Source organism: Abramis brama (assembly GCF_963993115.1).
Source record: "Abramis brama genome assembly, chromosome: 8".
NCBI lineage: Eukaryota > Metazoa > Chordata > Actinopteri > Cypriniformes > Leuciscidae > Abramis > Abramis brama.
This window is the reverse complement of record NC_139970.1, coordinates 2,418,696-2,444,363: the sequence shown is the minus strand read 5'-3', so window position 1 is coordinate 2,444,363 and position 25,668 is coordinate 2,418,696. Positions and strand designations below refer to the sequence as shown.

The 25,668-nt window shown below is 40.0% G+C and overlaps 1 protein-coding gene across 1 annotated transcript; it reads left to right on the top strand.

Moving 5' to 3' along the window:
- The first annotated feature begins 613 nt into the window (after nt 1-613).
- LOC311088685 (cyclin-dependent kinase 16) lies at nt 614-25,668 on the top strand. The gene is made up of 16 exons (XM_084122934.1): nt 614-847; nt 3,297-3,434; nt 8,465-8,589; nt 13,098-13,223; nt 13,675-13,731; nt 13,996-14,110; nt 14,295-14,389; nt 14,469-14,531; nt 17,321-17,444; nt 17,575-17,695; nt 20,329-20,426; nt 20,742-20,847; nt 21,178-21,220; nt 21,520-21,610; nt 21,862-21,939; nt 24,332-25,668. Exons 2-16 carry the CDS (start codon nt 3,305-3,307, stop codon nt 24,421-24,423), a joined length of 1,464 nt encoding a protein of 487 aa, XP_083979060.1. The 5' UTR covers nt 614-847; nt 3,297-3,304; the 3' UTR covers nt 24,424-25,668.

Sequence of the window (25,668 nt, the reverse complement as noted above, 5' to 3'; positions counted from 1 at the left end):
AGCTCCACCTGAGACCGTTGTCCGTTCGGCTCCACCGTGGCTCGTTGCCCCCTCAGCTTCACCTGAGACCGTCGTCCGTTCGGCTTCACCGTGGCTCGTTGCCCCCTCAGCTAGATGGATGTTCATTGGTCTACTTTACTCATGTCTGAAGTGTGTGATTTTGTCAGGCTAATTTGTAAGTGAACAATGTAAAATTAAGCGCCATTAAATGTCATTTTTATAAAGGTGTTGCATTATAGCATAGACTACCCAAATACAACTCACTAAAAATTCTGATAGAAAGAGAACTTTACTGTTCTTACAAGAAAAAAACTAATTACATAATTAATTTGTAATATTTTAAATGATCATGTGTGGGAATTATTATTGTTGCTGACTATTATTTATATATATATATATATACGAATAAATACGTCCTGAATATCAAAAAGAGGCGGAACCTTTCTCTAGAATGAACGTGTCGATGTGCTGCTACAGTGGAAATCAGCAGCAAGCATTTTAAATGTTGTGTTAAATGTTAAATATATTATAAATAATCTTGTAGGTAAATATTACTGGTGCACCAGTGCATGTGTGTGTGTGTGAAGAGGGGTGATTCCGATATGGGATGTTCACGGTAACGCGCTTCATCACACACACAGGGCAGCGCTGGTCACGTGATCTCCAGGAGTCCCGGCCGGACCGGAGAAATGTCCGTTCATCCGAGCATCGGTGATTCAGCTCGAACTCTTCAAACATTCACCCTATCTCACTGTAGATCCTGTTTAGTGAGGTATAAATGTGACACGGTGGAGTGCAGCGAGCAGCGTCGGTGAAGAGAACACGCGTCGCGTCGCGTTTGCCGCAGGTAGGCTGCGGTGTTTCGTGCATTAGTATGTGCTTCATACACCAGTCCAGTCATGAACTTTCAGCAGTTTCTGACTAATGTAGAGTTGTGTTGATTCGCGGTGTGTAACTCAGCTAATGCGGGATTAAGCGCTTATTAAAGCCTGTCATGATGTTTGTTATTCATTGATTTCAGCAGATGGGATGATGACGCATGTGTTTCAGGATGGGACAAGATGTCAACACACACACACAGTAGCGTTCAGAACACACTCCTTAAATACCAGCCTCTAAAGTGGTTTAAATCAACCTCTTTCTTCAATAGAACTCAATATGAGAAATTCTGAAGAATGTTCACGCTGCTCTTTTACATACAGTAAAACGGTAACACTTTACAATAAGGTTCATTAGTTAACATAAATGTATACTAACATTAACAATGAGCAATACATTTGTTACAGTATTTATTAATCTTCGTTAATGTTAGTTAATTAAAATACAGCTGCTCATTGTGTTTATGTTAGTTAACAGTGCATTAACTAATGTTAACAAATAAAACCTTTGATTTTAATAACGCATTAGTAAATGTTCAAATTAATATTAACTAAGATAAATGCTGTAGAAGTATTGTGCATTCTTAGTTCATGTTAACTAAGGTAGTTAACTAATGTTAACTAATGAACCTTATTGTAAAGTGTTGGCTGTTTTGGCACCCATAGACCAAGTCCTGTCTAATTAAATGAGGGATTCCTGAAAACAGCTTGGAAAACTCACATTTAAATCATATATTTCAAATCAGCAACAAAATCTGGACATTAACTGTCCCATAAATCTGGTTTCTTATGCTCAAATAGCATTAAAATGTGTATTTTTCCGTCTGGAGAAGCCAATGCACTACTCTCTCTCTCTCGAGTAGGTGCTTATTTTGAGTACGTAATTACTTCACGACTACTAAAAAAGTTATATATATATATATATATATATATATATATATATATATATATATATATATGTTCTATATAGTATGAGTGTGTGTAGAATGAATGTAATCTGGACGTACCACATCCCCCATGTTGTGATTATCATGTGATCTACATGTGTCAGTTGTGTCGCTTCACTGCCGTTCACAGATCCTCTCCCGCAGCCTCACTAAAACTTTGTACGATTGACCAATTCCCAGTCCAGAGAGATGCAGCATGGGTGAACTGGAGATGTTCAATTGTCTGTAGTTGTCAGTGCAAATATATGTTTTATGCTGTTTTTTGAAACTTGGCAATAATCACTGTGTGAAACAGAGCAACATGAACATTCTGAGGTTGGAATGAGATCATTCTGGCTGAACTATTCCTTTAATATTGAAATAAACTGCTACTTTTTTTTTTTTTATTACACTTGAATGGTCATTTAATTATCATCATCCTTAGTGCTTGTTAAATGGGGACTTTTTGACCAAATCCGTGTAATTCTACACACAATTCTGGTTTTCTGCCTTCTTACTGCTTCTTGTTAACTCTTTACTCCTTGCTCTTCATTCAGATCCACGGCCAAAAGCCCAAATATGTCTCAGGTTCTGAATAAACTTATCATAAAACCAGTGACTGATAATCTTCCAGCACAGCAGCTTTGAAGAACACAGATTCTGCCGTTCAACACACACATTTATTCCTCTACATGAACTGAAAATCATTTCAGTTCATAATTATAGTATAAGGGACAGGTTTGGTTCACTTAGTTTTAATAATATAATATAATATAATATAATATAATATAATATAATATAATATAATATAATATGATGTAATATAATATGCTTTGGTCGTTGAGGCGAAGGAGACAATTGAAGTGAAGATCTATTTTCAGAATTTATTTAAAGCAAGGGGAAAAACACAAAAAACTCAGATTGTAGCTTTATGCATTCTTTGTTTTCTTTATCAACACTTGAATTTGGACAAGTTTCATTAAAAAAGCAACATTTTTAACAAAAATCTGAGAAAACCACGTTTTTATCAAAGACTACGTCTGAATCAGATTCAGAACGATGATAAAAACACAGATGGAGTAGATCGAGTCTAAGAAAACTTCTCGTGAAGAACTTCTTATATCTTATATCTTCACCTCTGTTTTGATCTGAAAGTTGCTGACTTAAATTTTTAAGTACAATCCACTAGGATGTTTAAGTCATGTTTCACTGTACAATGAAAACATGGATTACCGGGAAAACCCGTCAGTGGCAAAGAAAGAGTAATATTTGTGGCAATGAGAAAAGGATTCCATTCCCTCAACAAATGATTCGAGTCGACTTCACATTAACATAAAGACTAAATGATCCACGACAGATTACATTCCTAAAACAATATCTGAACCGAACCTGTCCTGTTTGAGTGATGGTACTGAGCATTTTATATCCAGCTGCTTTATGAAGAGCTCAGATTGTGGATTTACTGAATGTGCACATGTGACTGAACCCACAGCATCCTTGATGGACCGCATGAAGATCATTAAAAAGCGCCTGTCCATGAGCTTGCAGAGTGTTCGGCGTTTGGACGAGAGTCTCTCGGAGCTTCCAGAAGACACCGGACTGGACGAGCCTCCCTTGTCCCGAGACATCGGTGAGAACAGAAGCTGCGTACAGACAAACTCTCACTCTCACACACTCCTTTCATCACTGATCAGTGTTCACACAGATGCATGAAATTATACAAACTGTGTTGAATTCTTACACTGAGTTGTTTACTCTCAGAACAGCAGAAGTAGCAGAATATAAAAATAGAAATTAGAAGTAAAAAAGGAAATATCCGATATATGACAAAACCATTATTTTCATTATGTAACATGGCACTTTTTTTCAAAACTTTGGATCTTTTGATTTTTTTTTTTTTTTTTACAGCTTATGAGAAAAAGTGATCATCAAAACATTTAACATTAACAGACATTACAAAAACCAACGCTATGTTTCTGTCCACGTTTGGGAATAAATTCACAAGTTCTTGTTTAGGACGGTCTGACAGCCCCAGAATGCTCTCTGTTCTCCACTGAGTTTGACACATTAGCTCAAACCCTGATCACACGCATCTGTAATGTTCTTCTGTAACTCTCGATCGCCTCGCTCAAGTGTCTTAGATTGGGGTTGGAGATGAACTCTGGAGGGCTGTGATTTGTGGAACCAAACTTCTCAGAAATGCTCGTAAGAATAGTCTAAAGCTTTGACTTAAGTGTCAAAAGAATCTTAGTAAAAAGTAGGACTTGTCTAAGAATAGGAGACTTTTATAAAGAAGCAACTTTCAGTAAAGTCTTAGACTGATTGTGAACTAAAGGCTGATTTATACTTCAGCGTCGGACCTATGCCGGAGCCTCTACACTGTAGGCTACGCGTTGGTTTTCATTTATACTTCTGCGTCGTTGTCCGTGTTGACGCTAAATTACACGTGCAGAGGGAGCTTGTGAAACCCGAGGGAGCGGTTCTAGCAGACCAATCGCAGAGAAGTGCACGTCAGGGTATGCCGAAGGCTACGTGTGCTCCTCATTTGCAGTTAGAGCAATGATACGATTTCCATCAACGGCTTCAACAACTCCAGGGAAGCCAGAAGTCCTCATAAAAGTGGCTTGTTTTTGTCAGTGCCAATAGCCTCGTGGACAGCGTTGATATAGCGCCGTTGTGCTTCAGGCAACCCGAGTTCGAGTCCCGGCTCGCGGACCTTTCTCAATCCCGTCCCCGCTCTCTCTCCCGCCTCACTTCCTGTTCACTCTATACTATCCTATCAAGATAAAAGGAAAAATCGCCAAAAAATAAATCTACAAAAAAGTTTTTTTTCTAAAACCCACTTTTACAGCATGGTTTGAAGATTCAGTTGGAAAGTCAATGAACTGCCAAACAGTAGTGGCCAAAAGTGATGCCCGGCCCAGAAAAATTTATATATTAAAAAAATATATATATATTGATGGATTAATCAAACTTGTAGGGTCATTAAAAAAAATATAGCCTCTGGACATCACTTTTGGCCACTGCTGTATGTTTGGTGTGGTCAGTGCCACAATAGTGCTATTTCAGACCCTGCTTACTGTGGGCCGATGAGCCTAAATCTGCACCGGTGCACTGCTGCATTCTTACACTTGCCAAAAAACTCATTATTACTTTCATTTCTGCAGTTAGAGCATTGATTTGTTGAGTGGTATATGATATCAAATATCTTAGAAGGTCAGTTACAAAAAGAATACCTTGATGATGATGCTTGTATCGTTTTACCAACACCCTGCTATCAAATAACTCTTACTTCGTTGGCAAGTGTGTGTCTCCTCTCTGCTGCCATCTTGTTACTCCTAACTAGGTTAGGATACCTCTCCAGCACTCTCAAATTATTTAGACCTAGTCTTAACAGTTAGAACCCTAGAATTTTGACACACTTAAGACTAAAATATTAGTCTGAGCGGCTTTATCCATACGGCCTCTGTTCTATTGTATGGGACTATTTTGGAAACAGGTGTATGATTTGCGATTAACAACTTACTACAATAACACAGTTTTTTATCTGATGGGCGACGATTTGCTGGATCTGAAACTTATGGTGCACATATTAAAGGTATGTATGAAATCTTTCGCTCTGAATTTTCTGGGCCTCTAAGCCAGAAACTCAACTATACTATAACCAAGTTCGGTAACACTTTATAATAACTGCATGCTATTAATCATTAGTTAAGCATTAGTAAACAGATAATTTGTAATTTGTAAAGCATTAATAGACATTAATAAGCAGTTTATAAATACAGTTATAAATGCTTTGTTCTTGATTTTATAAGCATATCTATAATGTGTTTAATAATTGTATTTTCATACTTTATTAATGATCAATTTATCATTTTTAAATGAAGTATTGCATTATTTACAAACCGGTTATTTAGAAGTTGTCAGTGGTTCATAAGATCACTTAGAAAGTGTAAGTAAATGATTAATCAACTGTTTAAATACACATTATTATTCAGACACATAGTAATAGTTACTTAGTGTGTTAATAAATGCTTTATTAAAATGTATTTCTACTGTAATTCAGGGTTAATTCAGGTAGTTATAAAGCATTTAGTAGAGGTCAGTTGACTATGTTTATGAGCTCATCTAAAGTGAGGACTAGTTATGCCTTGTAAAGCATTTATAAAGGAGATTTAAAGGCTGATAAATATTTTTATGTTCTGTATCACTATGTTGTGTTTGTTTCTTTTTTCTGTTTAGAAGATCAGTGAGTCTTTAAATCTCCTTTATAAATGCTTTACTAGGCATAACTATAGTCCTCACTTTAGCTCACAAAATAGTTAACTGACCACTACTAAATGCTTTATAACTACCTGAATCTACTACATTTACTTACACTTTCTAAGTGATGTTATTAATCAATGACAACACCTAATTTGTAAATAATGGTAAATAATGTAACTGGTTTGTAAATAATGCTATACTTCATTTAGAAATGATAAATTGATCATTAATAAAGTATGAAAGTACAATTATTAAACACATTATAGATATGCTTATAAATCAAGAATAAAGCATTTATAGCTGTATTTATAAAATGCTTAATGTCCATTAATGCTTTATAAATGATGAATTAACTGTTTAGTAATGCTTAACTAATGATTAATAGCATGCAGTTATTATAAAGTGTTACCCAAAGGTCAAGTAAATAAATTAAATTAAATAATAAAATAAACATAAAAAACAAAACGGAAGTAAAGCGGCAGCCCCTCATGGACGACTGTTAAAACCACAACATAAAGTGCCAGGCCTGGTCCTCTCTCGTCCTTCACTGCTGTCACTCCTCCTTTATCCTTCAGGAGTTCCTCCGTGGGACTCGAGACCGATGTGGCGCATTAACACTCACTCTGTTCCCACGGCTCTCGGCCCCGCCCTTCTTCAAATTTATTTTACTGTAACTTCCTTCTCCTGGCCAACTACAGTAGCATCATATCAAAAACAAATGTTCTGTTTTCTCTTTCTTTTTGTATTGTTTGGATTCACACAACCAATTATATTTTAACAATTAATATTAAGCTTTTAGTTTAAATGCAGAGTACAGTATTCATTTATATAGATAATATGCAATAACAAATTAGCTTTAGACAAAATATATAAAGAGTCACTGTGGACTTATATATTATCAACCAATAGGGGTGTGACGGTTAGTATATATTTTTTTATCATAGAGAATGTTTAAATACTAATTAAAAACAATTGTTAACAGTCTGTGTTATTAATGGTCTACGTCGTTTTCAACTGTATTTGATTCTTTGCCAAGTATCCTCTGACCGACCGCCAATCATTTGAGATAGAAATAAAAGCTATGACTATGATATAGTGATGTGCCATCATTATGAGATTTATTAAACAAATGAAAAACATTCGCAATAATAAACATTAGCAATAAACATTTGCAATAATAAACATTGTATCATTACCGATAACTGATCGTGCAGTTTAATTACCCCTTGACTGGCCCCAAACATGTTTGATAAAAGAAACTATATAGCCTATATGATGTGTATTACATTTTAGCTCAAAAACAATTGTAATAAAAGATAGGATCATAAGATGCGCAATATATCGGGAGCAATGGTTTTTACTACTTAATGAAGTTTTGCTTTGTAGAATGCCTTTCTTAAAAAGCGAATTTCATTTTGTACAAATTGTATCTTAATTTTAATAAATGTTTCATCAACCAAATGCATGTATTTAATAAATAAAAAGCAAATATAGCAGATAATATAATAACCGTGACATGGAGGCGCCAGTGCGCCGCGTTCACTTGCATTGTAAACTAGAGCGCATCTTATCGTAAATGAATGAAACTCAGCGTAGGCCTATGCCTCATACATTAGCATTAAATATCTTTGCTGCATCCTTTCTAGAACAGACAAGGGCTTTCTTGCGGCTCGCATCAGCAGAGCATTGCATCGTCCATAGACCGCAAAACAATCAACGGATGGCGGGCGGGTGCGGCTTTGAAATTTGGTCAAAAAACTTTGGTGTGGATGATGAGTTTTGTGATGCGGTTGCAGATGAAATAATACCCCATCCGCGTATCTCTATCGATAACAACATTGAACACTACACAAATATTAATTTTATTTTTTTAATTTAGGCGATCAAGTAGCTAATCAGTGTCTGCTCGTTTATTCAAATTAAGTTGTCCTATAACAGACGAACATCGCAACGCCGAACCCATAACCTTAACATAACCCATAACCGGGTTATGTTACGAACCATAACCGTCATCACCAATTCTAAAACCGGCACACCCCTATCAACCGAATAAATTACCTCGTTTCTCTTCCACTGATATAGCCGGATGTTTTCTTGTAGTTGTTCCTTTTTGTGCACAGCTCTTTTCTTCTTGCTATGTAAATAAGGATATAAATAAAGGGAAGTCCAGTTATTTGTTTCAGTAAACCAGTGTCAGCTTGATTTTTACTCCAGAACAATTACCTGAACTTTTGGTCACCTGACATGGTTATTCAACATTAGAATAGGTGAAATGTCATGGTCATCACTGGGTTTTTATTCTTTTCACTTGTTTGATGTGCAATGTAATAAAGTACAAGACATCAGGGGTTATAAAGTGTGTGTGTGTGTGTGTGTGTGTGTGTGTGTTTACAGGTGTAGTCCATGGGAAAATGTGGTCAGATGGAGAAAGTGATCAAGCTTCAGGAACCTCCTCTGATGAAGTTCAGAGTCCTGTAAGAGTGCGAATGCGCAACCTTCAGCAGCGACTCTCTAATGAGGTAATGCATGTACAATCATAAGTGAGTAACAAACATTCCAACAGGTAGACACACACACATAAATTAAGCCGAAATTATAAATTAAATTAAGCAAATGGTGTCTCTCAAGAATGGCGTTCTGCTATATCCCCCGCAGGATCTCAGTGTCCAAACTTGTGATTCCTTAGTGCGAAAGGGGGTTATGCTCACATATGCCCGCAACACACCATATGTTGGACATCACAATGCCAAAGCCACCTATAAAGCCACCTACTTTCTCACCATCGTCTATGAGTTCGCCAAATCGATAGAATGCCTCCCTAGCCCCTCCACAGCTCAAACCACAGATCAGCCTATCTATAACCTACACCTCACTGACATAAGACCACCTACCATAGCCGACAAGCAGATCATTTGACACCAGTGTTAGATAAATTATTATCTCAACCCTAACCCTAGGGGTTAGGTAACCCTAACATTATTATGGATACCTTATTGTTTGTCATTGTCATTTTTTTCTTTTCATTTCTTTTAGTTTGGTCGAAACGCCAAACCAAACAAAAGAAAAGGGATCAGGTGCAGGCTGTGATTTTGGGATTGTCCCCTACATCTAATACTCTGATTATAAGCTGATTGTGGTTCAGAAAATGCAGTGTTATAGGTTATGTTACTCTCTCCTAGGACTCAGGTTTGATTTCTCTCTCTTTTTGAAGAAGTCTCTTCCACTATCATTCCAGTCCCCAAAAAAGTGAGTCGCTCTCACGTCTGTGGTCATGAAGTCATCAAAAATCTTCAACATCCCACTGTCATAGGCCTCATCCACAATGGTGACGAGTCTGCATACAGACAGGAGGTTCAGACAACTGGCTGTCTGGTGCAGTCATAACAACCTGGAGCTGAACATTCTCAAAACAGTGGAGCTGATCGTGGACTCGTGAACACCCCATCTCTCCCCCAACTCACCATCATGAACAGCACTGTGGAAGCAGTGGAGTCATTCAGGTTTCTCTCTCCGCTTACTCTTGTCATCTGCCCAGTTACTCTAATGGAATCATATCTTCCCAAACACTCCATCCATTGAATTACCCACACTGATGGTGACTCTTGGCATTGTCCCTGGCACTGGTTTTTGGATTTCCCCTTTACTGCAATCACTGGGTTATTCTGTCTATTTCTGTTTGATCCATGCTTGCCTTTGAACTTGGTCCTCAACTGCCCCTTTATCCTCTCCTGCTTGCCTGGTTTTGACTCCCTGTCTGTCTGACTCTTCTCTTACCTCCTACTTTGTTTTGGTTGCTGTGTGGACGACCCATGCTTAACTCACCACTCTTCGCATACCTCCTCTTGTCGGAGTTTGGCCCTGAGCTGTTTTTAAGGGCTTTTTAAATTTTCAACAAAGCCTGTGTTAAAGGTGAACTAAGTAACTTTTTTACCTTAACTGAACAGCTTCGGAGTCATTGGAATGGTTATATTACTTATTTCGGGTTGAATGGTGGTCGTTTCGCACCCCCCTGGTGCCCGTGAGCGGAAAATCCGCACTTGCAACTTTGAGCCGGCGGCCGCCGGCCTCCGCGTCAGGAAGTATCGCGTGATATCAGGTCTCGCGATGTAAACAATTGCTTTACAGCCAAAAGAAATCTACTAAAATGCTGTCATTATTGCGCTCCCTCACGCTGTTCGAACCCGAATGAAGAAGACGTTTCAAAGAATGTACCATCTGCTTTGATGTCGTTGATCTACTAGCCTCTGGTGTCTGAGAATCGCCAACAAGTTTTTACAACAGTGTTGTCAAATATCTATTCCGAAGCTGTGGGAGAGAGAAGCAAAAAGCAAGAATACAGCGAAGAAATCCCGAAACTACTGAGCCCTGCTTTAAGCATCTATCTGCTTTTGGGATCTTCTTTCTAGAAAGCTTGAGATCACACATTGGCCAGAGATGGACCCAGTGGATGGGTAGCCACATTTTTCATCTTGCTCCTCGCCTTGTGGGCTTGTGACTGGGATGCGGCAGTCTGGGAGTCTCAGTCTCTATGTAGTGCAGATTTCCAGCTCTTGAACTGAAATTATTAAGGTATTGAATAGGTCCGTCTTCGGTAAGGAGGCATCTTGGCAACATGACTACTCTTCGGTAAGGTAGAAGAGTTCCGGACCCTGTGTTGTACCCAGCAACACTGGTGGCACGCATTTTGGATGAGTTGGTTAAAGGGGGGGTACAATGGTGTTTCATGTATTCAGAGTTGTTTACAGTGTTAAAGAGATGGATTCTCAAGCTAAACATGGCCAAAGTTTAGTGAGTAAAACTGTCTCTGTGTGTTGTTAGCAATCATATACTGTCTATGTTAGCAATCGGCGCATCAGCACAGCTTTAGCCCTTTCCCACACGGCCCGCCTCCAGACGCTCGTTTTTTTCGGAAAGACTCGGTACAGCCTATCTTTCTTTTATAAATATAATAAAACTAAAGACTTTTTGGAGATATGAAGGATGCAATACTACTCTATAGGTACTCAAGATTAACAGGAGATTGAGTGAAAAAGAGCATTTCACCCCCCCTTTAAGGAGGTTAAAGATGAAATCTATGTCCATGACCCCCCAGAATTCTTAGATGACCTCATTGATCTTGCCATTCATCTGGACAGCCGCATCGAACTAAGACACAGAGCCCTGCGGTTTTACATCAGGTCATGGGCCAAACACTCTGCATTCTCCAATTCCTGAGCACTTGAAGTAGCAGATAAGCTGGAGCCTATGCAGATGGGCAGACTTTGTCTCACAGCGGAGGAGAAGCAATGTTGACTGACATTGGGTCTCTGCCTTTACTGTTGTGTACCAAGGTCATGTTAATGTGTTATGTCCTGTAAAAGCCACGGCTCGCCAGTAAACGGGGGTCCGGGTGAGCGGTACGTCTATCTCCCCATCTCCCGGTGCCCGTAAAGTCCTTCCTGCAACTGTTGTCGTCAACAGCTCTGTATTCAAGTGCTCAGAGCTCTTCGACTTGGAGCAGAATTTCATCAATGAGGACTGGGCTCTGCAGAAGGGCCCATTTAAGATCACTATTCTTCTCTCACAGCTCACTCCTTAAGCGGTCTTTGCCTGATGACCATAACACAAATTACAGGCCCAGTGAGTGTCATTACTTAGGAAACCACAAAGAGGAGTTCCTTTTTATTTAACCAGTGGTTCCCATTGTACTGGGTCATCCCTGATTATTGCTCCATAATCTACATATTGATCTGTCCCTCCTCTTCTCTGGCTTGTGCGGGGTTCTTCTTCGTAAAGAAGAAGGATGGTTCTTTGAACATTGATTATCGGGGGCTGAAATACGTAATGGTTAAGAACTGGTACCTCCTGCCGCTTATGTGTTCAGCTTTTGAAATTTTGCAGGGGCAAAGGTGGAAAAGAGGACCTTTAATGCCAGTTGGTTCCGTTCTTGGATGCATATTGGACCCTGCAAAGGTGAAGTTCGTTTCAAACTGGCCGGTACCTGTCACGCAAAAATGCCCTCCAGCAGTTCCCAGGCTTCACTGTGTGATGCTGTGGGAGTGCTTGTGGAATTCGAAGGGCATGGAGGGAAGCCCCGGCCAAACTCCAGCTGCTTTGGAAGAGTTATGCCTGGCCACAGGGAATTATTTTAATAATTTGGAAGATGATGTTTCCCTTTTTCTCCCGTCCCCACTGGTCCCGCCCAGCTCAGTGTTTTCTGTTCCCCTGCTGTTTCCACCAAGTGCAGAGATCCCTGTGTCTCCAGAGTTCCTGCCCAGCCACCCTATTCTACCTCATCTTCCAAATTCAACCAGTTCCTCAGCCCCGCCTCCGCTGGTTCCCTTCAGCCCTGTGACTTCTTTTAACTCTACTCTGTCAAGAGTCAAGAGGATCCCCTGGGTCCGCCTTCAGCCACTGATCCTGTCAATCCACCTTGGCCCGTCAACCTGTCGGCTCTACCTTGGCTCTTCCCTCCCCCAGCTCCATCATGAGCCATCATCCTTGCGGCTCCACCGGGCTCCCTCATCCCTCCGGCTCCGCCTTGGTCAGACATCATCCTGCCTGCACCACTATCTGCTGCGCTCCATCTCTCCACCCCTTCGGCTCCTTCTGGCTCCGCCTCGATCCTCAGTCCCACCAGCTCCACCTCAGTCCTCTGAGGGGCGTTCTGTAACGTGAATATTCTATGATATTCTGTTATGGCTACGTTCTCTCTGTTTGCTCTGATCCTGTTGTGCCTGCCTGAGAACTTATGAAACAGGTACACCTTATGTTCGAACATGGTGTTTGTTATGGCCAATCCATGCCAAGCAGAGAAGTCCAATAATACCATTTGTGTTTAGATCAGGCAAGCCGTCCCTCCCAGTCACTCTCCTCCGTATCTGTCGTCCCCAACATGGGCATTAAAGTTGTCCAGCAGTATTATGTGGTCACCAGGTGACATTTATAAGTGCCCTTCCATCAGCACTCTATCAAGATATATTCATGTGCCCCACACAACTGCTCTTTGACACATTATATGTTTTCTCCCCTTCCCTTTCCCCTTCAGGAAATCAACAAACGTCTTTCACTGCCAGCGGATATTCGTTTGCCAGAGGGTTACCTAAAGAAATTTGCCACAAACAGCCCCCCATTTGACAAACCTCTAAGTCGAAGGTTTCGCAGAACGTCACTTGTAAGTCTTTCTCTGTCATGATCTATTCGTATGACATCATCAAATGTTTAGAATGCGTTTCTATTCTATATCTGTATCTATTCTGTCAGGGCTTAGATTAAGCCAGGATTAGGCCTAAATTCAATTAGGACATTTAAGGAGCTCTTATAAACGTGTCTTAGAAAAAACATTACTGGTGTGAATCTTGAGAAAAAACAATGGCAGTGATATATTTGATATATATATATATATATATATATATATTAAGATATGCTTTCAGTTGAAACAGCTCAAACATGCATTTTAGTCTGGAAATATCTTAAGCCCTGTCTGTGAAACTGGGAGTAAATGTCAGATCTCTTTGTGCTTGCCAAGGTTCATTACACCTTTATTTAATGTTTACATTAGGTCATAGACAAAAATATAATCTTTGACACGACCAGCTAATCACTGAGATCTGTTTTCCTTTCAGTCAGAAATCGGCTTTGGCAAATTAGAGTCATATGTCAAACTGGACAAACTGGGAGAGGTGAGATTCTGACCAGCTCCAATCTTCCCAATACAGTTTCTGTTGAACTAAACTAAATACATTTTATTGAGTGTTTGACCTTGCATTAGAATTGTTTAATATGTCGTCAATAGAGTTGAGTGGGTTATCCTTATCTTTCTTTTGGCCAATTGTCGGTTGATATTGTAATATAACAAATTTTACAATTTGTCATTTTTATATAAATGCAAAGGCCATTGCACATCAGTAATGCCGCTCAACAGCTGATTGTGTGTGTGTGTGTAGGGCACATATGCCACAGTGTTTAAGGGTCGTAGTAAATTAACGGATAACCTAGTGGCTCTGAAAGAGATCCGGCTGGAGTATGAAGAAGGCGCACCCTGCACCGCCATACGAGAAGGTACAATATCCTCTACCATTCAGAAGTTTGGGAACATTAAGTAATTCACTCTATGAATTCTGAGCCCTGTGCATGTATATAGCTATTGTGATTGTACAACACAGTTTTCTTAGTAACACTGGAGTAACAGTGCCAGACTGTATAAGTGTAGAGAATGATTTGATGATATTTCTCTCTCTGTCAGTGTCTCTCCTGAAGAACTTGAAACATGCCAACATCGTCACGCTCCACGACATCATTCACACAGAGAAGTGCCTTACACTAGTCTTTGAGTACTTGGTGTGTGAGATATTATTCATCATCGCATCTCTCATTTTGTCCATCTACTGTATTTCTGAAACATTTGTGTGTTTTTCAGGAAAAGGACCTCAAACAGTATTTGGAGGACTGTGGGAGCATAATGAGCATTTATAATGTAAAGGTTAGACATATCCTCAAACTGCCTGCCATTTTAGTTTAAATTGAGTATAACTAAAAAATAATACTATGCATCAGGGAAAATGACTGAAAACAATTCATGTCATAGCACAACACAACTTCATGTGGCCTGAATAGATTAAGACAGAGATTTATTGTGACAATCAGCTAAAATATCAATCTGTGCATCGCACAAATCTATTATACCTGTAAGGCTTCAGAAGAATAAGGAGTATAGTGCATTCTGTGGCTATTTTAAGCAGGAACTTACAGCATATATAATTGCAAAGAAGTAATTAAGATAATATTTTGCTTTTGAATTGTAGGTAGTTCTGGAAATAAATACTTTTGTAGATTAACTCTAGTAGAAATTTAAAAAGAGTACTTCTACGGTTTGGTGGAGCAGATTTTTATCTGGGAATCGGTGCCTTAACTGAAGAAAGTTTGTGTCCACCACTGCTGACAGAAGAAAGAAAAAGGGCATTTTTGCTGCACTAAAGGCCCTGATATACTTCAAGCGAGATTGAAAAACAAACTGGTGTGACGTCATTTATAAAAAAATCAGGCCAAAACGAAGTTTGTTTCTGGAGTTGCTTAACAAAGCACACTTTCTGGAAAAGATGTCCCTGGCTGGTGAACAAAAACATTTAATCTGGACTAAAACATGCCTTAGATATTGATTGAATATGTTCTGATTCTTTATTGTTCAGTCAGACTTTACAATAAGGCTCCATTAGTTAACATAAGTTAATTCATTATTTAACATAAACTACTTCTGAAGCATTCATTAATCTTAGTTCATTTAATTTCAACATGTAATAACACTTTAATAAAATCAAATGTTGGAACTGTATTATTTAATGGATCTGAGCAAACATGAACTAACAGATTAACTAACTTTAACAAAGATTAATAGCTTCTGTAACAAATGTAGCTGCTCGTTGCTAATGCATTAACTAACGTCAACTAATGATACCTTAATGTAGAGTTACCTATTGTTCTTCTTTATAATTCTTTTGCAATTTAATCTGTTTGAAACATTTGTTCACTTCATACAGTTTTGTGCATTGCTTTATTGTATTTAAATGTTCAGGGCCCGGTTCCCCAAAACGTTCTTATCGCTAAGTAGTTCTCAACCTATTCCTTAACCTCTCTCTTAACGTTATGGCATGATTCCCGACACGTTCGTACGCTAAGTATATCTTCTGTAAGTCACACTTTCGTAAGGTTGGTCTGGACCACTCTTAGCTTTACCTTATCACTGTTGCAGGTCTATATGAATATAATTCTGAAGTTTTAATACACCCAGACAGTATTCAATTGGGCTAATTCAAGTGTTTTCATGCAAAAAAATAAAATTGTCATTACACTGATTGTTGTTAGATTTTTAATTATATTATTATACAATATTATTAATTTAATTAAAAAGCGCTTTTAAAGGCCAGTGAAAGCATAGGCTACTGTCAGTTAAGTCCTATTCGGACGCTAATATTGTTTCTCATGGGCTCGTCCGGTATTTTAAACATTTACAGGGGTAAGTCGGTTATTTTAGTGCCGTCCGAATCCATAATATCAGTGTTTTTTTCTCACCCAACCCGCGTAAAAATCCCTGTCCAAATTAGTACCTACTGTTTTTTGACAAACAGGTCGTATGGTAATTTAATTGCCGTCTGAATCCACATCTCTGAGTTTACAAGAAGAGATTCAAAATCCACTGTTTAAACCCTTTTTGATCACTGCCGAGCACCGTACGTAAGATGTAAACTTTTATTACTGAAATGCTGGAAAGTATTTCCAAGAACAATATTTAATCGCAGCTCCACCTCAGCGAACAAAAATGGGAAAGAGAAGAAAGCACGTACAAATTTGAAATGGTTATTATGGCAGCAATATATGATACAGTTTAAAAATATGTAGGTAAGGCTATTATAGGCTATTATAGTTTGGATTATTTTTTATAATATCCCATGAGTCCTAATACATGCAATTTCAACTATTTCTGAAGTGCTTCATTTATAAAGATCACCGCTTTCTCACATAAACAGCCCCTGCACGAGAGAATAATTGATTCTCGAGTCATCGATATCAACCAATTCAGCAGCATCGCCACGGACAGCACCGGGTAACGTCGCACGTAAGAAGGAATATCTTAAGCAGCTTCCTAAGGTATGGTTCGGGGAACACACTTAGGAACATAAACAACTTTGGTAAGATATATCTTTCGAGTCTTCTTAGCGCGCTAAGAGTGAGCGTTATCGGGGAACCGGGCCCAGTTCTTTTAGTTACAAGAAAAAGTTATTAAACCTCTTATACTATGACTAATTCTAGTTGAAAGCGACACTGACACTGTTTTTTCATGTTTAATACTGTAAAACTTCTGCTTTAAAGTGATTGATTGTATAAAGTGCTGTATAAATAGAGTCCCAAATTGCAGAGCTTGTGCAAAAGTATCCATATCTCTATGATCAGATGCTTTATGATCTGCTGTTTTCTCACGTCTGGCATTTTGTTGTGTGTTCATTTGTTATTGAGAGGAAAGAGCGCCGTACATATTTACATATTCATCTGAACATCACCCTCAGCAGTGTGTATAACAGTATATTGCTGGTCACATATATTGAACTTCTTTTTACCCCTAAATAGAAGAAAGAACTTCGCCATGAGTATATGAGAGCACATTAGCATTTAAGTAGCCAAATTTATTGCTATGAAAACATTTTGGAAACATGGTTTACAACAGTAAAGGTACAGCTATTGGAATAACTTCATTGTATTCATGTTTCCACCCTGTAGATTTTCCTGTTTCAGCTATTGCGAGGTCTAGCTTATTGCCATCGGCAGAAAGTTTTGCACAGAGACCTAAAACCTCAGAACCTTCTCATCAGCGACAGGGGAGAGCTCAAACTGGCTGATTTTGGTAGGATCTATCACTCGCATACCCAAATACTCATCAGTTGATAGACAACTGGCATTAATTGTATAGTGTGAAATGAACCAGAATCATCACGTTTACAGATTTACATCAGGTTTGTTTGTGTCTGCTGTAGGTCTTGCACGTGAAAAGTCAGTGCCCTCGAAGACTTTCTCTAATGAAGTCGTCACTCTCTGGTACAGACCTCCAGATGTGCTGCTGGGATCAACAGAGTACTTTACCTCCATCGACATCTGGTGAGGCTACACACACACACACACACTCGCTGCTGTGAGCATGTAAGATATGCTGCTGATGCTGCATGAATAGACATACATACAGTTGTAATCGAAAGTATTCACCCCCCCCCCCCCCCCCTTTAATCCCCCTTTTAATCTGAGTCCGTTCCTCATGACCAATGGCCTCCAGTTCAGTAATATTCTTACAATATTCTGAAACCACCTTCTTCAAATCCCACCAGAGATTTTCTAAGGGGCTCAAGTCATGTGACTGTGATGCCACTGTATCTTCCAGGACTTCTAGCAACCAAGCCTTGGTGGAATTTGAGGTATGATTGGGATCATTGTCCTGTTGGAATGCCCAAGCTCCAGCTTCCTCACTGACGGCATGACGTTTCCTCCAAGGATCTCCTGATACTTCAGTGCCTCCATCTCTCCCTCCTCACGCTGCAGGTTTCCAGAGCCGGAGGATATACATCAGCCGAGAGCATCACAAGCTCCACATGCTGGACTGTAGACAGTGTTCTTCACAACTGATGCTTCATTCCTCCTCCAGACACACCGCTGATCCAGAGGGACGAACAGATCCAGTTCTGTTTAATCGCTCCACAGAACAGAATCCCAAAACCTCTGTGGCTTATTTATATGATTTTGAGCACTTTTCTTGTGTGTTTGGGTCAGTAGTGGTGTAGTACTGGAGTTTGGGTCAGTAGTGGTGTAGTCCTGGAGTTTGGGTCAGTAGTGGTGTAGTCCTGGAGTTTGGGTCAGTAGTGGTGTAGTCCTGGAGTTTGGGTCAGTAGTGGTGTAGTCCTGGAGTTTGGGTCAGTAGTGGTGTAGTCCTGGAGTTTGGGTCAGTAGTGGTGTAGTCCTGGAGTTTGGGTCAGTAGTGGTGTAGTCCTGGAGTTTGGGTCAGTAGTGGTGTAGTCCTGGAGTTTGGGTCAGCAGTGGTGTAGTCCTGGAGTTTGGGTCAGTAGTGGTGTAGTGCAGGAGTTTGGGTCAGCAGTGGTGTAGTCCTGGAGTTTGGGTCAGCAGTGGTGTAGTCCTGGAGTTTGGGTCAGCAGTGGTGTAGTGCAGGAGTTTGGGTCAGCAGTGGTGTAGTGCAGGAGTTTGGGTCAGTAGTGGTGTAGTCCTGGAGTTTGGGTCAGCAGTGGTGTAGTGCAGGAGTTTGGGTCAGCAGTGGTGTAGTCCTGGAGTTTGGGTCAGTAGTGGTGTAGTCCTGGAGTTTGGGTCAGTAGTGGTGTAGTCCTGGAGTTTGGGTCAGTAGTGGTGTAGTGCTGGAGTTTGGGTCAGTAGTGGTGTAGTGCTGGAGTTTGGGTCAGCAGTGGTGTAGTCCTGGAGTTTGGGTCAGTAGTGGTGTAGTCCTGGAGTTTGGGTCAGCAGTGGTGTAGTCCTGGAGTTTGGGTCAGTAGTGGTGTAGTCCTGGAGTTTGGGTCAGCAGTGGTGTAGTCCTGGAGTTTGGGTCAGCAGTGGTGTAGTCCTGGAGTTTGGGTCAGCAGTAGTGGTGTAGTCCTGGAGTTTGGGTCAGTAGTGGTGTAGTCCTGGAGTTTGGGTCAGTAGTAGTCCTGGAGTTTGGGTCAGTAGTGGTGTAGTCCTGGAGTTTGGGTCAGCAGTGGTGTAGTCCTGGAGTTTGGGTCAGCAGTGGTGTAGTCCTGGAGTTTGGGTCAGTAGTGGTGTAGTCCTGGAGTTCTGGCATGTGTTTAGTACGAGCTGAAACCTCAGAGCCTGTGGCCACCAGGTCTTCTGCAGTCGCTCGAGGGTTTTTCTGAACCTTCTCAGAGATCTGGTTTCAGCCGTTGATCGCTTCCTTTTTCTGTCTCGTCCAGGTAGAGTAACCACTGATCCTTTAACTTTGAACTTGTGAACTATGCTTCCAATGGTGTCTCGAGGAACATTTAGTGCCTTCACTATCTTCCTGTATCCTGTTCCTTGTTTGTGAAGGGCGATGGTGTCTTCTCTTTACTTTTTGGACCATTCTTTTGACTTATTTCTGACACACAGTCAAACGTGACCCTCGACAGACCTCGCCAGTTCAGATATTTCATGTGTTCTAGCTCAAGCACACCTGGTGCAACTAATGAAGCCCTTGATCAGTGAGACAACACCTGTTTTCCAAATTGGTGCTGTTGTAAGGGATTATTAAAAGTTGCAATTTAAGTTGAATTTGGGGAAACCACTGTTTTGAGCTATTTCAATTGCTTTTGTTTGATTCGTTCATTCCAAACAGCTGAAAGTCTGTAAATTTTGCCAATAAACCTTGCAATGGGAGTTGAATAATTTCGATTACAACTGTACAACAGGTGTGTTTGATTGGAGTTGGAGCTGAACTCTGCAGGACGGTTACTTGGTTGTCAACACCCTGACCTAAAAGAAAACCCTAAACTGTGTGCATGAGTGTTTCATGGGTATCGTTTTAAATTCAGCCAACTAGAGAAGAGCTTTGATCAGTGGTGTCAGGCTGGATGTTACTCTGAAGACTATTTCAACTCTTTTCCATCATTCCTTTCTACAACGGGTTTTGCTGACTTATGTTAACCAGCACACACTCTATTCGGCCTGGGTTGCATATCGAGATTTTTCCTTTCATGTATTTCTCAAAAATTGTCTTTGTCATTTTATTCTTTCTGTCTGTCTGCTTTGTTTCATTAACATAGGGGTGTAGGTTGTATATTCTATGAAATGATCACCGGACGCCCCCTCTTCCCTGGGTCGACAGTGGAGGATGAACTTCATCTTATATTTCGTATCTTGGGTAAGAGCTGTGGTGTTATGCTTGTTAAAGATACACTCAGTTTTTGCTAATATAGCCCTCATTTCTCAAGAAAACTACAGGCTGGCGTTTTTCATTAGAGGTTATTTCTTGCCATTTTGAAAACTGCAAACACTAGACAAGATGTGTAAATGCCTTATTTTCATTTTTCGTTTCCAAACATTTGACAGGCACGTTTTACACATCTGAGCAACTTTACCATTTTTATTTCGATGTCTAACTTTTACTGGTGATTCTAGTGATAGCAAGTAAGTGTAGTTGGAGTCTGTTTTGATTATAAACTCATGTCATCTCCAGGTTCTCCTACTGAGTACTCTTGGCCAGGAGTCAATACCAATGAAAACTTCCTTTCATTCAACTTCCCCCATTATGACGGGGAACCTCTGATCACTCATGCACCCAGGTGTGTGAAAAGCCTTTCTGTGTGGTTGCTTTGGGGATATTATATGTTTTGGGATCTATATATGAGGTGTATTGTTAGATAACATTTTTGTCGGGAAAGGTTTCTAGTACCCACACCTGAACAGGGTCTCTAATTGGTAATGTCTGACACAAAGAAAACAGTTAAACAAGAGATACAAACGAGTCCAAATTCAATAGCAAAGGAAAAAGCTGAGGACAAGAACAGGAACAAGGACCCCAGATTAGCCCACAAAATACTTCCGCTAAAATGTCTTAACATTGGGACTGGAAGCTATAGCTATAATATGATTTGTGTAATTTTGTTCTACAGGATCACCAATGACGGTCATGATCTGCTATGCCAGTTTTTACAGGTAAAGTACGAATTCGCTTTTGCCCTTGCAAAGAAAGCCTCAGAGAACAAAAGGTTTTTCGATGTCGATGTCTACTTAAATAATTCATATTTTGCTTTACCAGATTAGTATGTTCATTATTATGAAAGAGACTTTCATTGATTCACCTGTCCTTATTTAATTCTTAAAGGTACACTATGTACTTTTGGCCCTCTAGCGGTTAAACAAAACTGCATGCATTTTGTAGAAGAACATTGTTTTGGTGGTGCTTTGGCTCTGTAAAAGAAACATATTCACTCCAGATGAATGTGTTTTTGTAGTTTGAAGCAAGGCGGCGTATTTCTGCAGAAGTGGCTCTTCGGCACATTTATTTCAGAGAATTGGGAGACAAAGTGCAGGACTTGGATGACAGTAAGTATTTACTACTAGTAATATTAAAGTGGTATAAGTTTAGTAGTTTCACAAATACATGTTTGTAAGATATGATGCTACATGTATACATCTCATTCATCAACACATTTGGGAACATCATAAGTCAAGATGGCAGTTTCTGCTTGTAAGAAACAACCTTGAGCACAACTATTTCTTACACATTTATGTCATACATTCACTGTTGAAAGGTTATAATTATTATAAACAGTTTTTAAATTCTGTGACCACAGCTACCTCCATCTTCTCCGTGAAGGAGATTCGACTACAGAGGGACCCAGGAAAACACTTTCCAGCTCAAAGAGAGTTGTGTGAGTTCAAGTATTTACCTAAATCTTGAGTTCCTTGTACATGGTGAAAAAACATACAAAATATTAGATCAAATAGTGTGTAAATCACTCAATTTTGTAAACACTCACCAGCAGCGATTTACTGTTTACCGAGGATTTGTTGATTTGTTTCACAAGGAAAGTGATTATAAATAATAGGCAGACAACAGCAACAAATGAAAGTTCACACTTCACCGGTGACCTGGTCCAGGAAGGACGTTCCTGCAGAGTGTAGCTCCGACCTGGAAGACTCTGAGCAGTGACTACAGGAGGCACAGTTCATTTGGGAAGTTTTAGACTTTACAATATCACACCAGGTTTTCTGTCTTCACAAATAAACTTAGAAGTCATCCTGTGCAGTTCAGTGAAATAATGAGTGTCTGGGATTTACATCATAGAAAATTAAAGGTTATGTAAGATTTTTATGTTAAAATACGTTCTCTTAACCTAGTTTATTGTTCATTGACTACTATTGTGCCATTCATGAGTTTTCTCCCAAGTGTAAGCATTGTAGTCTAGCTGGAGAAATAGGTTCCCATGTACCCTCTTGGCATTTTTTGTAACCTGTTTTTTGGGACTCTAATGGAGTCTAGTTAAGGATTTCTGATGTTGCCGAGGTCAACTGATGTCCCATGGGGTCCGTTTGGCGGCCATCTTGAAGTGATGTCAACGCGAGTGGTGGTTTTCGTGTCTCCTGAACCACACAACATACAAAGACAAATTAACCCACTTTTCATATAATTCTGACACCAGGAATCAAATGGAAAGGTCATTGACATGGTTCAACCACTCTTTATTGGTGAAAAACAGGTAAATAACACATTTTAGGCTCATAACGATGTAACTTTTGGTATTTTGTTTCACAATAGTTGCCTGCATTAGTCCTGTTTGTCGTAGACCCATGAATGAAGCGTAAAATATCTGTGTGTTATATCTTTTATAAGCGATCGGGCGTACGATGTTCGGCCGGCCAGCGAAAAATTCCATAGACTTAACATTGAGGGGATCAGTTAACAAACTGGGATTGTGCATACATGGTTATCCTACTATGTAACTTGCATAGGAATTTTGTATCGAACAGAACTCTGGATCACAGTGTCATAGAGACAAGGGGGTGGTCTCTCAGGATCGCTATGAAGCTATCCAGTGATACCTTAGCAACCATTTAAAGCACCCTAGCAACAAGTTCCATAGACTTCCACTAAGATAGGTCAAAGGGATATCTTTGGATAGTAAACATAAGGGTGGGCTTGTTTAACCCGGGGGAGTAAACAGCCAATCACGAATTACCTTCAACACTTCCTAGCCACACTCTAGCAACCATTATCAAGCACCCTAGCAACCCAAACCCAAAGAGAGATATCTTCAAATCCGAATGTCAGAGGGATTGCAGTTGGTTTATATCATTCATTCTGACAAGCAGTCTTTGGAGTATTATCATTGGCAGCTGCCAAGCCACTCCCTATCAACCAAACAGGACCCTAGCAACCATTTAGCAAAACCTATATTTCTGCATCAGAACATCGTAGAGACATAGTGGTTGGCTCCTTTGACTCATTCTAGCAAACAGGACTTATGAGGATATTTTAAGGACTCACCAACCTGAAACTGACTCATCCTGGCGCCACAGACCTCATCAAGAAAGGGGCCGACGCTGTGGCTAGCTCCCTCATTCCTGTTGCACTGAGGAATGTAGACAAGACCATGGAAGAGACCTTTATGTAATTTATGAAGTATGCAATGAGGGACAAATTATAGATTAGTACATTATAGTGGCAGCTTGGTTTCTGTTGAATGTTAAATTGGAATTGGTCCCATTTGCAGGAGGTCTGCTTGGCATCTTCACCAACTTCCCAGCCTTTCAGTGCTGGTGCCGAAACACATCTGCACTAGCCCAGGACGTTGAGATGTTGCTGGAGATGTGTGGTCTTATCGACGACCCTGGACTGCCTCCTCGCTCTTCTTGATCTGGGCCAGCTCCAGCTCACGATGTTTCCCAGCCTTGGGGAACTCAGGGTCGTCGGTAAGACCATACATCTCCAGCAACATCCCAAAGTACTGGGCTCATGCAGATACAGCAAAACATTTGTATCATGTAGTTTAATATGCACATTTTTATTTTGCACTTGATTTGTTTGAAGACAGTGGTCTGAGACATTGCTCAGACCACTGCACTGAAGACCTTGATCAGCTGCTTCAGGTGTGTTTAATGAGAGTTGGAGCTAGACTCTGCAGGAAGGTTGGAGACTCCTGAGACTAGAGTATGTTCATATAAATTACAGTATAACAGGACAAAAGCACAATCTATTGTTAGAGTTTGCACATCTGCTGTCTTTCTTTTTTGTTTGTTTTAATATGTCCTCATGTATTTCAGCGGTGGTCCATCGAATGGGCTCTGCCCCACCTGAACATTTTCTCTCTGAAGGAGTGAACCGTCTTCTACATCCAGCCCCGCTCTCTTCATAGACCTGATCATACTGTGTTTTCTTTCCTTTGCATTTGCTGTGTAACATTTTGATTGTCTTCATTTGTTTACAAAGTTCTCTCTTATCTTTTATCACCTTTTTTGTTTTGCACATATTTTGTCTCTGTGTGTAAATATCTGGATCAAAGACAAAAAAATCATTATTATAGGCATCAAGTCCAAAAGATATGTAATGCCCCAGAAAGTGTTTGTTGGTCTCTTTTCTTCTGCCATGGGAATCTATGGCAGCCCAAATAACCACAGGGTAACAGGTTGTGAAATGGCATAGCCATGGCATGGTCTCTAATCATCAACAGATTTAGGATTTGCCCCTCAACATCTCCAGTTACACTACATTTTCTGCTGATATCCGTTTTTCCGTCTTTCCCATCTTCCAATTGGGCCAAGCCAAATTCAGTGCACTTTCACTGTTAGCCATATTGCAACGTTCTCGGATAACTTGGATTTTATCTGAAGTTTAGCCAAATTGTAGCTGTTTTTTCTTCTCCAAAAAACATGTCGAATCTTGACCATTTTTCATCCAATCTCGAGTCCCACATCATGGCTACAGACTCTGTTTGAGATCAAGCACTTTCAATTACTTCTGTATATGAGGTGTATTACAAAAATAAACTTGCCTTGCCGGTGCAAAACTAATCAAATGGATTTTTATAATGCAACGATTCAGCAATGGCTTGGCAGTATTGGATGGTGAAGGAGCCATATAGGTAAGGAAGCTGCATCTTTTCAATACTATTGTGTGCTGAATTTTGGGTCCTTCTTAATCGGCAGGCTGTGTTCTATCAAGTGCCGTCGAAATTTGAAGGATCCTTGGGAGGCGGCCAATGTTTTGCGTCCTTCATTCAGTGTATTTTGAAGGACGCATTATGTGTACTCTAAAAGAAGTGGCAGAAAATGAAGCAGCCCAGATTTAGGTCTTCACACCATGAGATTGCTGACTTCCTATAGGGAGATGACCAACAATACCAGTATTTCCAGAAGCTTCCATAAGCCCTGTGGATCTTAACTTTTTAAAATAAGCAAATAGTTGTTTGGCATCATTATCAATTTTTTTGTTGTTGTTGTTTTTCACTTTATGTCTATCTTCAACTCAGGGGAAGTCTCATCAAAGTGTTTTGTTTTAACTCATATTGGGGTGTATGTGATGATGTCACAGGCACATGTGCAAAGAGCATGCAATCAACATACAAACGAAAAACTCAAATAAAAGATTCACCATATGGGCA